At 40.4% G+C, this 15,055-nt stretch overlaps 1 protein-coding gene across 4 annotated transcripts in view; it reads left to right on the top strand.

The window, feature by feature from the left end:
• GALC (galactosylceramidase) overlaps positions 1 to 10,936 on the top strand; it is a 55,789-nt gene extending 44,853 nt beyond the window's left edge. For 2 of the 4 annotated variants that reach the window (XM_032878560.1, XM_032878561.1), the window contains exons 14-17: positions 1,156 to 1,336; positions 3,359 to 3,522; positions 4,890 to 4,966; positions 9,041 to 10,936. In XM_032878560.1, coding sequence (XP_032734451.1) covers positions 1,156 to 1,336; positions 3,359 to 3,522; positions 4,890 to 4,966; positions 9,041 to 9,187 — 569 coding nt within the window. In that variant the 3' untranslated portion in view covers positions 9,188 to 10,936. Of the gene's footprint in view, positions 1 to 1,155; positions 1,337 to 3,358; positions 3,523 to 4,889; positions 4,967 to 9,040 lie in introns of those variants that run through there. The other 2 variants (XM_032878562.1, XM_032878563.1) reach the window with 2 other exon arrangements.
• Positions 10,937 to 15,055: the final 4,119 nt, after the last annotated feature.

The following is a 15,055-nucleotide window of genomic DNA, read 5'->3' as shown; positions in this document are numbered from 1 at the left end:
CAGTACGAGGCCCCTTGGACTGTGTATTGGAGTCCTCTCAGTTATTTGCAGAACAGAGACAACAGGGACCCTCGGAAGCTCTGTGCTTCGTTTCCTGCCAGTTCTCTGAAGTGGCCTCTTAGATGAATGCGTGAATAGGCCACCAGAAATGTCTTTGCAGTCTGTTGCTCACTTGTGTCGTGGCCAAAGTAACTCCTCTTGTCTTCAGTAAAGGAGTCTGTGTGGGATACGGCCTCATGAATAAGAGAGAAGTTCCCCCAACACCAGAATTACTTATTCTATGACCTGAAAACCGAAAAGCAATTCTAAACCTTCAAGTCTAAAATGTAATGCTTTATTGACTGCAAAATAAACTAAAAACTATAAGTCAGGCTGTAGTGCTCCTTTATGTGTTTCTTAATTTCTCAAATGATGAATAGGAAAACATTTAGAAAAGTATGAAGTGTGAAATTAGCTGTAAGATTATGACTAAATTTGCTCTTCTCTAGCCTTTGTCATTGTAAGAGTGTAATTTAATTAAACCAAAAAAAAAAAAAAAGATTGAAAGATAGCTGAGGCCCAACTGCTTCTGCTCCATTTTAGAAATAGAAAAGAAAATTTGTAATATTTAAATTCTGTGGTTGACATAGTGAGCCTTTCCTAATCTTCTGTCAGCTAATGACTGTGACCAGGGACTTAGAACCTTGTTTGGCAGACACTAGAAATAACAAAACTAGCTCTTATTGAGCCCTTGCTAGGTGCTGCTTTATGTACACGCTTGACGTGCTTTCTTTCATTTAATTCTCTTATCCTCATGCTCACGTAGAGAGGGGGGTGCTTGAGACACAGGGCAGTTAAACAAGTTGGCCAGGGGGACAGACTGAGCAAGAATTTAAATCTTGGGTCTGCCTTTCTCTAAAACTTATGATGTTTCCTCTTATGCAGTTGCATGGATTAAATATGTAAAGTCTGTCTATCAAACTGATCGTATTGGTATTGAATAATAATGATGATGTACTTTATTAACTTAACCCCTAAACTTCCGCTTGTTATAAGTATCATTTACTTATTTAGGACTTCTCAAAAGTGTTTAAAAAATGTGCCATAAAATATCAGAGAAGAAAGATTCTGTAAGGATTTTATACTAACCAGAGAATTTAATTGTGTTCTGAACAGATTACCCGTTTTTTAGTGAAGCTCCAAATTTCGCTGATCAGACTGGCGTCTTTGAATACTTTACGAACATCGAAGACCCTGGGGAGCATCGCTTCACACTACGCCAAGTTCTCAATCAGCGGCCCATTACTTGGGCTGCTGATGCATACAACACCATCAGTATTATAGGAGATTACAAATGGTATATAAAATTGGTGTCCTTAATGTAGATCCAGCCGAAATAACCTTGTAATGTTGTCAGGTACATTCTGAAGTTAAGACTGTTCAGTGGTCTTCCTTGTACAAGAACCTAATGGGTGTGTGGTAATTGTTGAATATCAAGGCCACAAGCCAGCATGTGGTTATGCCACCTCAGTGTCCTTCCCTCATATTTGCCAGTTTAATAGTGATTGTTGCAGGAATAGGTTGCTTTTAATGTAAAAATTAAGGACTTTTGGATCCACTTGTAATTTAATATTTATAAACAGATCTAGTGATTTGTGTATTTTTGGTTTTGCTGGGGAGTTGATTTGTTGATCTGGTGTTGCCACCTGCTGGATCCATTGTAGACTTACACTGTTTTAGCCTTCGTGGAAAATCTGTTCACCGGCTGACGGTAGATGGCAATAGTGAAAAGCAAATCAGCTTTTACTTGGTGGGTGAGTTCAACTCTTTTCTTTAGGCATTTGTTAAAGACACAATTTATATTTATTCTACACTTCAAACATAATGACCAAACCAAAACTTCACCTTCATTATTAAAGTCATTTGTGGGATTTTAATGTACTGATTTATACCTGTTTTAGGTGTTTCTTTTGTACCTTTTCTTTTAACTAGTATAATTCTGTGAAACAAAACTCACACATTCCAGGTTTTGTGATAGTAGCTGTTAATGCCAAGTCACCAAGCAGCCGTATCTATTACTTGGAAATTGGACTAGGCAGGGATGATAAATCTGAGAAGAGCCTTGACTTATCTGTGGCATGCTGCTGAAAGTCCTTATCCCTTCTCTATTGCCTTATTCCCTATTAGAAATCCCAATTCTAGTTCCAAGCTCTGCTGTAAGTCTTGAGAAATTTTTAGTTACCTGGTTTCTAGAACCCAGAGTTATTGGGGTACAATGAAGAATGCTTTCCTAACTTAGGATAACCCTGCAAGGCCTGTCTTTTTATACAACAAAAATGCCATTTATCCCACATCTCTGTAGTAGACACTATCTCGATTTTCTGAACATGCTAGTGAGGTGTGTGATTTTTTTCATTTGCTACCCATGGTCTTATTATGAAACAGGTAGCTGGGTTTACTTGTCTAAGGGATGGCCCCATTATTTTGATTGCCAGTTTGGAAGCCAGCTATCATAGAAAACCTTTAACTTTCTGCAACAACTGTTATCCTCCTTGCTTGTGAGCGCTACAGAAGAGTGGCTCTCCCCGAACCCAGACTTCTATCTGGCAGGGACTCTAGAAAAACAAAGGCTCTTCAACTGTCGTAGAGATGGGATAGAGCACCATCCAGAGAGTAACCAAGCATCTTCATAATTTTGAAGATTTTGCAGTATTTAAATAGCAGTGATCATCTTTACCGCTGCAGTGGGTAAGGAGGTGGGAAGAGAGGGAAGCAGGCAGGGAGGGAGAGAGTGACACAGTTTGAACGAGAAAGAATGGGGCAAGGGCAGTGACGCCCTTCGAGAAGGGGCTGTTTTTATCCATCTTAGCCCTGCTTTCGTCGTGCAGCCCTCTGCTCAGGAATATGCAGTGACTCTCGCCAGCAGCCCAGGCAGATCTACATGTCTGGGCCTGACTTCCGAGACCCTTTCAGATTCAGGCTCTTCCTATTTATTATGTGCTGTTTCCCAATATTTCCTCCTGGATTCGAGGTAGCCTTCTTCTAATGTTATATTCTTAGGATGAGAAGTTGTTTTATTATAGAGAGATAGAGATGTGTTAAGATACTTAAAAACAATAAGTACTATTTTTCCAGTTACATTAAAAGAGGCAATGAAATGACTTAACTTCAGCCACATAAAACTTAAAACTGTCATCAATGAGATTTTTTTTTCAGGAATCAAGATTCTTGAAACCCATCCCTGCTACACGCACAGACTAAGCAAATCACATACTCACCTCAATTAGAAGTCTGGCAGCATGTGGCTGTGAAGGGACACGTCTGTGCAGCATTCGGAGAGGCATAATTAAGAGTGCTAATTAACGGTTTCATTCTGCAGGTCCAATCTGACTGTAACGTGTGATGTTTATATAGAGACTCCTGAGAAGGGAGGAGTGTTCATTGCCGGAAGAGTAAACAAAGGTGGTATCTTGATTAGAGGTGCCAGAGGAGTTTTCTTCTGGATTTTTGCAAATGGAACCTACAGAGTTACAGGTGATCTAGGTAAGTGACTTCTTGTGTAGCACATGACTTGCTATGACATACGCCACGGTGAGCTTGTCACTTACTGTGTAATGAGAGAGCTTTACCTCAAGGGCCTTGGGCGTCTAACTGGGAAGAAATTCAGCACATGGAAGCAAAAACCAAGTGATTCAAAATTGGAGAGTTAATTAGAGAGGGAGCAGTGTAAAAGGAAACAGTGCTGAGCTTTTTCAGGTAGAGCTGAGTGAGGCTGTCAGGGTAGGATTCGCATAGACTGGGGTGAGGTGGATGTAGTACGGAGAGAATGACCAGGAAACCCCATAAATAAAAAGCAAGACTACAAGAGTGTGCTGGTGTGCTTACGGAAATACAAGGAGAAGGAGTTGGTCTGCTTAAAATGGAGAAATCCTGTTTCCCAAATTATTGAATAATTTGAAAATAGCTTGACTTTTTTACATTCATCTTGAACAGCCCTTGTCTTATGTAGAATAGTATTTTATCCAGGATAGGTGCTTAAAATATGTCCGTGTTGAATTCTAATTCACTTTGGTGTTGGTACACCCACTCTGTTGAAAAAGACCGTATTGGTGCTGTGTCTTCCTGATTGCTTGCCACTTGACTTCCCTTGCATTTGTGAAAAACCTTCTCTCCTATGCCACTCTTCGCCTCTTCCTAAGGTGGAAAGGGCTCCACAAGTAAAAAAGAAAGAGTGGGTTATAAGGACAGTAGAGTAGGACTGCAGAATCATAGCATGACCCATCTGGAACATTGCTTGCTGACTGTTGAGTCCAAACCAGAGAGGTTAATTGATTTGCCCGAAGTCTCAAAATGAGCTCGTAGCAGAGCTGGAACTAGCAATTTACATCCAGGTCTTTAGTCCCCACTGTTCTTGTGTTTTAAACTGCCCACTCAACATCTTATTCTGGTTTCTCTCAGGCGTTCAAGTGTAACCCATCCCCAAATTAACTCATTGTTTTCTAATTCTTAGTTCATGCTATTCTCATGTAACCAGTTAGGCCAGCTGGAAATCTTGTGGTGACCTTTGACCACTGCTCCTTATTTTTATCCAGTCCAGTTGAGTATAAATTTGTGCCTGAACTGTAGAAGCTGACACATTATACAGTGGTTGGTTTGTGAGTTTAGTTCACTGGTTCTCCTGTGAACTCACATAGAATATGTGGCCCAGAGGAGGATCCCAGGACATGCTTGTGGATTGCATGCCTGAAGGAAGGATGTTTTGTTTTAAATCAGTGGTAGATCTGGAAAGGTAGATCTTTATTAAGGCTTACTTTGTCACATATAAATGCTGCCTAAGTACCCTAACTGAGCTCTGTGATTCTGTGCTTTTGATTTTAAAAATATATCAGGATAATCTTTCTGTGTTGCAGCTGGATGGATCATATATGCTTTAGGACATGTTGACGTTACAGCAAAAAAATGGTATACACTCACGCTAATTATTAACGTAAGTAATGCTGACCAGTAATGCCTGGAGGTAAAATATTCTTTTCTTGTGCCTTTTTGGCATTTTCTATTATCAGGTAAGAGGGGAAAACTGTGATAAATGTAGTAATGGAAACAGGCAGAGAATCTGCCAGGATGCCAGCAAACCAGCAGACCCTAGGGTGATAGTGTGTGTCAGGGTAAGCCCGCAGGAGAACCACCAGCTGTTGAATTTATCGCTCTGCAGTTTTTTAGAATTTTGGTTCTGTTTTTTAAACTCAGGGGTAATTGGTAGATAGTCAATAATTGAATCAATTTTTTTTCCAAGTTGGCTGAACCAAAATTATAAATTGGAGCCTATAAATTTATTTTTGGTAGTTGAGAATAATTTGGTTTTCAGCGATAAGTACAATTTTTTAGAAGTTGGTTTCCATGAAGACCCTTGTCAAAGAACATACCAGATTAATTGTAGGATCACAGCATCTAAACATATTTGTCCACATCCCTGGGTGATCATGAGTTATTGCTGGACATGCGTCCAAGGGATGCTGTGTGGAAACTTCTGTGTCACACAGGGCTTCTCTCTGGCAATAGGGTTCTGTCCTAAGTTGGTTTAGGTTAGAACAGCAGCTAAATTATGGAAATCAGATACTGTTTTCAGGTTGTTCGTGTCTTTTAGCCAACCACCCAAAATGACTACACGTTTTTCAGGTGGTAACAATACGTTTTGAGCACCTGGTTTGGGAACAGCATTGTGTGTTGAACTCTGCCACCCTCGATGGGCACAGCTTTATTCCTAGTTCTTCCCTCTCGTGGAACGGAGGCGTCTGGGCTGGCTTGATGTGCATGTGGAGGGGCGGGTCTGCTAGCTGCCTCCGGGGCCGTGTGTGCTGCTGTTTGATTAGGCAGACATTTAGAAATGTAATTGTGTTTTGAATTTTGACAGGTATTGCCCTATTGCTAGCCAAGCTGTATCCAGTTTTATAGCAGTTATAATAATATTTGATATTACCTATATTTAAGGATTATTTTTCAAACTAATTGATATGATTTATATTTCCATGATAATTAGGGAACTTTACCCCTTATTATGTTTATTGGCTATTTGTATTTTTCTCTCTTCTATGAAGTTCCCCGTTTGCATTCTTTCCTCATTTTCTTACTGTGTTTTCTTTTTCTGATGGATTCATATGAATTTATTATATATTCTGAGTGATGACCTGTTGTCTGTTATGTATGTCACAGATAATTTTCTTCTGTCCTGTTGTGTGTATTTTTTGCCCCATGGTATGTTTCATGAATAGAAGTTTTAAATTTTGATTCTGCCAAATATTTCACTTTTTTTCATGGATTTTGTGTTTTGTTTAAGAAGACCTTCACCTTTCTCAAGGTGAGGAACATTTTTTTTTTTAATAAAATAAAGTTTAGGATTTTTTTTATGTTGAAGTCTTTTTTTTTTTTAAGATTTTATTTATTTCAGGGGGGAAGGGGCAGAGGCAGAGGGAAAGAGAGACTCCCAAGCAGACTCCTGCTGAGCAAGGAGCCCCACATGGAGCTTGATCCTAGCCGAGATCATGACCTAAGCTGAAATCAAGAGTCGGATGCTTAACTGACTGAGCCACCCAGGCACCTCCCCCACCATGTTGAAGTCTTTAATACATTTGGAATTTACTTGTAATCATAAAGGGGATGAGCCCAATATAATTTTTTTTCATAACAAATGGATGGCCATCATCATTCATTACATAGACTGTCCTTATGCCTATGATTTAAAGGCCACCTTTTTGATGTAACAAATCATCACATGTGGATAGGTGATTTCTGAACTTTGTTCTTTATATCGGTTTGTCTTTTATTATCCAGTATCACACTTTAAAGTGTGTTGACTTTCCAAAATCTTGGATTACACAGTTTACTCCCTTGTTCCCTTCAGGTTCTTTCCTGACCACCTTGTATTAAACAGCACACATCTTCATTTCTGTCCCTCCTCCCTTAGGGAATGAAGTGAGCATCCTTTCTTTCTTTCTTTCTTTCTTTCTTTCTTTCTTTCTTTCTTTCTTTCTTTCTTTTTATTACTTATTTGAGAGAGAGAGAGAGAGAGAGAATGAGCAGAGGGGAGAGGCAGAGGGACATGGAGAAGCAGATTACACTGAGTAGGGAGCCCAATGTGGGGCTCGATCCCAGGACCCTGAGATCATGACTTGAGCCGAAGGCAGATGCTTAACCCACGGAGCCATCCAGGCGGCCCGTGAGTGTTGTTAGCAGCAGGCATGTTTGGACCAGGCAGATCCGTGTGCAGACTTCCTTGCTGACACCTGCTGACTCCCTGCAAGTTGATTCACCTCTTTGAGCTTCTGTTTCCTTATCTGTAAAAGGAGGATAGCTTCTGTAGGTTGTCTTAGGATTAGATGTTTTTTTTTTCTTTCCTTTAATACATGTCTATTTGACACCTTTTATGTGTACTTTCCTAGGTGCTAGGGATGCAGCAGTGAAAAAGACACACAAGGTTCCTGCTCTCTAGAGCCTATATTCTTCTAGGACACGCGTTGGTAAAGTCTTTCTGTAAAGGGCCAGATAGTAAATATTTTAGGCTTTGTGAGCCATCTGGTCTGTGCAGCTTTGCTCAACTTTGCTTGTATCATGAGAAAGCAGCCACGGACAGTAGGTAAAGGAATGCATGACTGTGATTCCAGTAACGTTTTATTGATAATAGGTGGCTGGCCTGTGGGCCGGAATGGCTGCCTCTTGCTCTAAAACAGTTAGAAAATCAAACAAATCAATCAGTCAGTTAATTTGTGAAGAAAACAAAAACAAAAACAAAAACGAAACGGGACAATGAGATAAGGTGGCTCCCCTGTCAGGATTTTCCAGGTCCAGAGACCAGGGAAGGACTCTTAGAGTTGGTGCTCTTTGAGTTGAGGCATGCCTGGTGGGAAGAGTGTTCTGAGCAGAGGAGGCCGCTCGTGACTGGGCTGGTGTGAGGAGCAGCCTGGAGGCCAGCGGCAGGCGTGGGGAGGGGGTGCAGGGCACCTGGGCCGTATGACCATGGGTTGGCTCCGGGTTAGTAGTCCCTGGTGGCCACTTTGAGGGCTGCGGAGAGCTGTGCATGTGTGTGGCAGCAGGAACGTGGGTTCCCTGAACGTGGAGTTGGACAACTAAGATTTGGGTTCCAGCTCTGCTGGTGAACCTGTGATTTTGACTTAGAGTCTCATGTCTCCGTATCTTTCTCCATAAGATGAAAGAACAAAATGAAGGCCCAGCGCATTGTAATTCTGTGACGTATTTTGGTCCTCGGTCTAGTGCTTTGGATCTTTATTTAGCTCTTTGCCCTTTGAATTAGCTACTTTTACATGTTTAGCTGCAATTGATATTCTGTGACTATATGCTCATAAATGTGCTGTAATAATAATAATAATAAGAGCTAACATTTACTCTCCACTGTCTGCCGGGCACTTGGCTCTGTAGGAATGGCAGCTGTCTGAGAAAATTATTTTATCTTTCTCTGTCAGTGACCAGTGAGTCCTTTCTATGGATATGTCCCTTCTTACCCTCTGATCTCCCCGACTGCAATCATCAGTTTAACTGATGGTTACTATTTTTCTAACCTAAGCGTGGGCTCTTCATGTGACTTTGAAGTGGTATTCTGTACATGGGGTCAAAAGGACTTAACTAGATGGGTGGTTTGGCTCCAGTAGCCGTGTCGAAAGAGCTGGTGCCTGTTGGACAACGTGTGTGCGTGCAAGTACTGGTAAATTACAAATATTTGTTTATTTTAGTGGGCTTTTATCCAAAATTTTATGATGTTATGGAAAGTTTTACATTTCTGTAGGTTTTACAGCCTCTTGGTGAGGTACAAGGAAATCCTGAGGTCTTCCTCGTGCCTTGGAAACTCTTTACATACGTAGATAAGAATTTCCTCTGAGAGAATTTTTCCTGTGTTTCCAACTTTTGCTCAGACTGTGGAATTATGTTTTGCCATGGTCTGAACTGAGAAGGATGTTAGCTCCACTGACTAGACTGGCTGTACACATTATGAAACAGACCACAGAGAATCTTTTGCATATGTCTTCAAGGGGTGCATTTGTTTTTCCTCCAGGGCCGGTTCTCCTCTGGCATGCTGGACAGCCAGTATGTCTGGACGAACATCCCTGTGAGTTTCCCGAAGAATGGCTGGGCTGCCATTGGAACTCACTCCTTTGAATTTGCACAGTTTGACAACTTTCATGTGGAAGCCTCAAGCTGATATTCACGGAGCACCATAAAACCACTCTTTGGATTTTCTTTCTTTTGTTTTTGGTTTTGGTTGAGAGCCAATTCTTTTGATGGATCAATATTGAGCCTCTTGGAGGCTAACAATAGTGAAGAGTAAATGGGGAGAGAAATACATGTTTACTTGATCTTCTGGAAGATATTTTTAGAACTAGTGCCCAGGGGAAACCGATGAATCTTGAACATGACCTGATATGTCCCCTAAAATTCAAGCTGTGCAGCGGTCCCATTGTGAGGAGCGGTTTGGGTGGTTCACACCTCAAAGCCTTGGCATTGATGCTGAGGTGGCTGTCTTCATTGAATGAGCAAGGGATGGCGTGGATGGCAGTAACTCGATCATCACAGAGACGGACCGTGTGTCTGAGTGAGCAGATGGCCTCGTCCAGAGGTCACACCCCACCATAGGGAACTGAAGAACACTGGAAGTGCTGCTTTTTGGAAACTCCTTCAACACGTTAATCTTAACACTCTAAAGAGTATTTTTTTCTTTTCCTTTTTACGATGATGCTTCTGAATTATAGATACGATGAGTGGATCATTTGAAAAATGCCTCACTAATAAACTACCTCTAAAGCTAGTCCTGCAGTAATCAATGTGAGCAGATTAATTGGGCTGTCCGCAGTTTTTAATTCTTTTAAATCCAACCTTTAGTCTTGTAACCCGTAAAGCTCTCTGTGAACATTTTCCCAAGTGGCTGGAAGGAGGACAAAAATCCCATGTGGCCAGTGCTGTTCGCGAGTCTACAGATGAAGCTGTAGCAGTTCTCTGGTGTGTCATTTCATGGTGCCTTTCGCAGCCTGTCTTCTTGTGTGCCGCGGGTCACGGACTAACACAGCTCATGACTTCTCTCTGTGCATGGAAGAAGGGGAACACTGAGCTTCTGCCAGTTCATAGAATTGGATCATCCTCTAATATTCGTGTGATTAGATGCATTTATTTCACGAAAGTACAAATGTGTTTATATTTAAGTGTGGGGAGCAAATTTCTCATGCAGTATAATTTATATCTAAACATTAATGAACCTCCTAGAAACACCTCCATCATTCATGTCAATAAAGTAAATTCTAGAATTCTCTAAAGTGAAAGTTCGAAACTTCGTTGGACTAATCCTATGATTTTAGAATTTGTAATGGTTTAACATAGGCTAAATTGACGTGAAGTTTCATATTTCTGTTAAAGACAAGAAGCTAAATATTAGAATATATCAGATTATAGAGAAGAAGTTTTAATTGAAACCAACTCTAAGTGATTTCCACTTCAGGTCTACATATTTTTTTAAGTTAACTTTATTGTGGTATAATTTACATACAATAAAGTGTCCCCATTTTAAGTATACAGCTCAGTGAGCCTAGACAAGTGGATACACCCACAAAACCAACACCCCAGCCAATACGGAATATTTCCATTACCCTAGAAAGTTCTCGTGTGCACCTATGCAGTAATATCCTCTCACCTGCCCCCATCTCAGGCAACTGTCGATCAGATTTCTGTTGATACTGATACGTTTTCCTTGTTCCAAAACATTATAGAAGTGATATACACTATGTACTTTTTTGTGAATGGTTTCTTTCATTCAGCATAATGCTTCTGAGATTTGTCCATGTTGCTATGTATATCAATGGTTTGCTCCTTATTTCAAAGAATATTCCATTGTATGGTTAAACCACAATTTGTCATTCTCCTCCCTCACTTTTTGGAATTACAAATAAACCTGTTATAAACATTTGTGTACAAGTCTTTGTGTGGACATATGTTACCATTTTTTATTTTAAGTATTTATTTTAGAGAGAGAGAGCAGGCAGAGGAGCAGAGGGAGAGTGGGAGAAAGAGTATGAAGCAGACTCCCCACTGAGCACAGACCCTGCCTCGGGGCTCAATCTTATGACCTCGAGATATGACCTGAGTCGGACACTTAACCAACTGCACCACCCAAATGCCCCTATTTTCATTTCTTAATCAATACCAGAGTGAAGCTGCTGTACTTTAGGGAAATGTATGTATAGCTTTATAAGAAACTGCCAAACTGTTCTCCAAAATGCTTGTATGATTTTATACTCCCATCAGCAGTGTTGGAGAGTTCTGGTTGCTCCACATTCTCCTCAATGCTTCATGTTGTTACTCTTTCTAATTTTAGGTGTGTGGGTGTGTAGTTGGTGCATGAGATGTTGAGCATCTTTTCATGGACTTAGTCATTCATATATTTTCTTTTGTGAAATGTCTGTTCAGATCTTTTGCTAAAAAATAGGGTTTTCTCTCTTATTGAGTTGTAAGAGCTCTTTATATAGTACAGATGCAATTTTTAAAAAGGTTTTATTTATTTATTTGAAAAAAAAAATGCATGAGTAGGGGGGTGTGGAGGAAGAGGTAGGAAAATTCCAAGCATACTCCCTGCTAAGCATGGAGCCTGATGCCGGGTTCAACGTCATGACCCTGAGACCATGACCTGAACCGAAACCAGGAGTTGGAGGCTTAAATGACTGAGACCCCTGAGTTTACCCAGATGAAATTTTAAATCAGATATTTTATAAATAGTTTTCTCCTAGCCCATATCTTTTCAAGAATATAAAATTTTAACTTGGAAGTACAGTTTATAATTTTTTTTTTTCCTTTTAGGGTAGGTGTTTTTTGGTGTCCTAAGAAATCTTTGTCTATCCTAAATTCACAAAGATCTTATTCTTTGTTTTCTTCCAGAGGTGTTATATTTTTAGCTTTTAAATTCAGGTCTGTGAACTATATTGCATTACTTTTTGTATATGTTGGGAGGTGAGATTTGAGTTTCATTTTTTTCCCTTTATGGATAGTCAAGTTTTTTTTGAGTATCATTTGTTGAAGATACTATCCTTTGTGAAAAATCAATTGACTCTCTATGTATACATCCAGAAGTAAACACTGTATTCTGTTCTGTTGACTTATATGTCTGTCCTTAGGCAAATACCACACTGTCTTTATTTCTGTAGCTTTATCATCAATGTCAAACTCAGTTTAAATCCTCTCCACTTGTTCTTCAGAATTTTTTTTGCTAATATAGGTAAACGTAAAGTTTGCATATAAATTATAGACTCGCCTTATATATTTCTGCAAAGAGCTTGGGGAATTATTATTTAGGGTTACAATAAAATTACAGTTCAATTTGGAGAGAATGGATTTCTTACTTTTATCGACCCTTCAATCCATGAACATGTTCCACCTTCCACATGTTTAGGCTTTCCATACTTTTAGCCATTTCTGTAGTTTTCTGTAGAGACAAAGTTTTGCATGTATTTTAAATTTATTATTAAATATTTTATGGTTTTTCGATGCTGTTGTAAATGATATTTTTTTTATTTCCTTTTTCAATTATTTGTTGCACATACATTGAAATACAGTTGCTTTTTTTGGTTGACCTGTAAATACCGCTGCTTGTCCCAGCCTTCCTGGGAGGGGTGCATCATTGAGTGTACCAAATGCCTCCAGTGGCCACACACCACTGGAGCAGGGAGGAAGAGCACCCTGGCACAAGGATGGTAAGCGCTTCTCCCCTGCAACGCCCCTGCGATATCTCCATGCTGCCTGGCAAAAGAAAGAGGTTTGCAGATCCCAGCTCCAATATCACAGAGCAGGTCAAAACGGGCCTGGGGCCTGGGAAACCCTAACAGAAGCAGCACTATTCCAATTTCTACATTTCTTGTGTTAATTTTGGCCGTTTGTGTCTTACAAGGAATTTGTCCACTTCACATAAATTGTCTAATTTATGGGCATAAACTTGTTTGTAGTATTTCCTTGTTATTATCTGTAAGATGTCCCTAATATGGCCAACTTGTGCTTTTTTTTTTTTCTTTTGACCTTTATTAGTAAGAGTTTTGTCAGTTTTATTTATCTTTCAGAGAACCTGCTTTTGGTTTCTTATATTTTTCCCCCTATTGTTTCTTCGGTTTTTTTGGTTTCATCCATTACTGCTTGTACCTCTATTTTCTTCTACTGACTTTGGGTTTAATTTGCTCATTTTCTAGCTTAAGATGTAAGCTTAGATGATTGGGTTGTGGTTTTTTTTTTTTTTAAATATAGACATTTAACACTGTGAAATGTGTAGAACACCAAGCAGCATCTCACATATTTTGATATGTTACATGTCTCATTTTTATTCATTTGAAAATGTTCTCTAATATCCTTTTTATTTTTATTTTTTGACTTTTGTGCTAATTAGAAGTGTTTAATGTCCAAATATTTAAGGATTTCCCAGGTTTTTTTTTTTTTTAATCGATACTTCTGTTGCAGTCAGAGAGTATGCTCTCTAGGATTTCAATTATTTTAAATGTATCTAGGCTTGTTTTATGACCCAATCTATCTTAGTCAGTGTACCCTTCAAAAGAGTACACATTCTGCACTGATTGGCTGTAATGTTTTACAAATATTAATGAAGTCATGTTGGCTGATTATGTTGTGTAAGAGTTCTATGTGTTTACTGATTTTCTGTCTACTTGTTGTATCAATTACCAAGAGAGGAGCATTGAAGTCTCCAGATAAAATTTTGTGTTTTCTCTTTCCTCTTCAGCTTTGACAGCTGGACTCTTCCGGGGCTTTGAGAGCTTTGCTAGAGGCTGCCTGGGTGGTTCAGTCGGTTGGGTGTCTGCCTTTAGCTCAGGTCATGATCCCGGAGTCCCAGATCAGGCTCCCCTGCTCAGTGGGAAGCCTGCTTTTCTCTCTGCAACCCCCCCCCCCTACCCCCACCCCCTGCCACTTGTTTTCTCTCTTTCTCAAAAAAATAAATAAAAATACTTTAGAGCTTTGCTAGGGCAGGGACAGTAGCCTTGTAGCCTTTCCTCCAGGGAATGTATGGCCTTATTCCCAAGGCGAGGAATTCTCTCCGAGTGGAATGAGCATTCTCCACTGGAGTTGTTCCGATCTTGACCCAAGCCCTGTGAGAATCCTGATCATTGTACAGCTAATGGGACCCTGGTAACTCTTCTTTCCTTTGTGGATCCTTTGCCTAGCTCACAGAGTTTCACACTGTGAATACATAGCTTAGTCTAGAGCCAGACACGAAGGGAGCCCTCTGCACATGTCCGGACCTCCTTTTCTGCAGAGCTCCCTTCTCTCAGGTGCTCTGCATTGCATGTGTCAGCCTCCTCGGACTCGGATTTTATCTTCACAGCTCTGTATTTACCCCGGTGTACTGGAATCTAGTAAATGCTTCCAGACAGAAATTGGGGGTCTCAGGGATCACCTCTTTTGTTTCCCTTCTTTGAGGGCTCACAGCCCTGCGGTGCCTGCTGTCAACCTGAAACAGTTCCCATTGTTATTCTATCATGGCTTGAGATGGAGCTCTCAACCCATCCAGTTTAATATTTCGTCTTCGTAGACCTTTTCCAAAATCCTTTAATGCTAACACGTTGAGCCCTATGCCATTATGACTTTGATGATGTTTCACGTGGAATCTTACTCTTCTGAAGTAGCGTGTAGCTCTTTGGGTATAGAGAATGTATCTCATGCCTCTACATTTCACGTTTCGGGTCTCAGCACGGACCTGACTTCTGCTCAAGTTGATCTGAAACGCTGGATTTATATGTGGTTACAGGTAACCATGAATTGTACCTACCGAAGTGGATCCAGCAGAGCCGCTAGGTGAAAGCGCTTTGTAAATTGCCAGACTGTCTTGGCAATTTGTCTTGACAACTCCGAACACTGTCTTGGTCCTTTTAGGCTGTTGTAATGAACTACCACAGACAGCGTAACTCATCAACAACAGAAACTTCTCACTGTGTCCTCACACAGTGGAGGGAGCTAGGGAGATGTCTGACTCCTCCAAGAGCACTTGTTCTAGTCATGCAGACTCAACCCTCATAACCGAAGCCCCTCTGAAGGC

Source organism: Lontra canadensis, unplaced genomic scaffold (genome assembly GCF_010015895.1).
Source record: "Lontra canadensis isolate GAN:19392208 unplaced genomic scaffold, GSC_riverotter_1.0 scaffold64, whole genome shotgun sequence".
Classification (NCBI taxonomy): Eukaryota; Metazoa; Chordata; class Mammalia; order Carnivora; family Mustelidae; genus Lontra; species Lontra canadensis.
The sequence above is the reverse complement of the archived record's forward strand: the minus strand, read 5'-3'. Positions and strand labels throughout refer to the sequence as shown.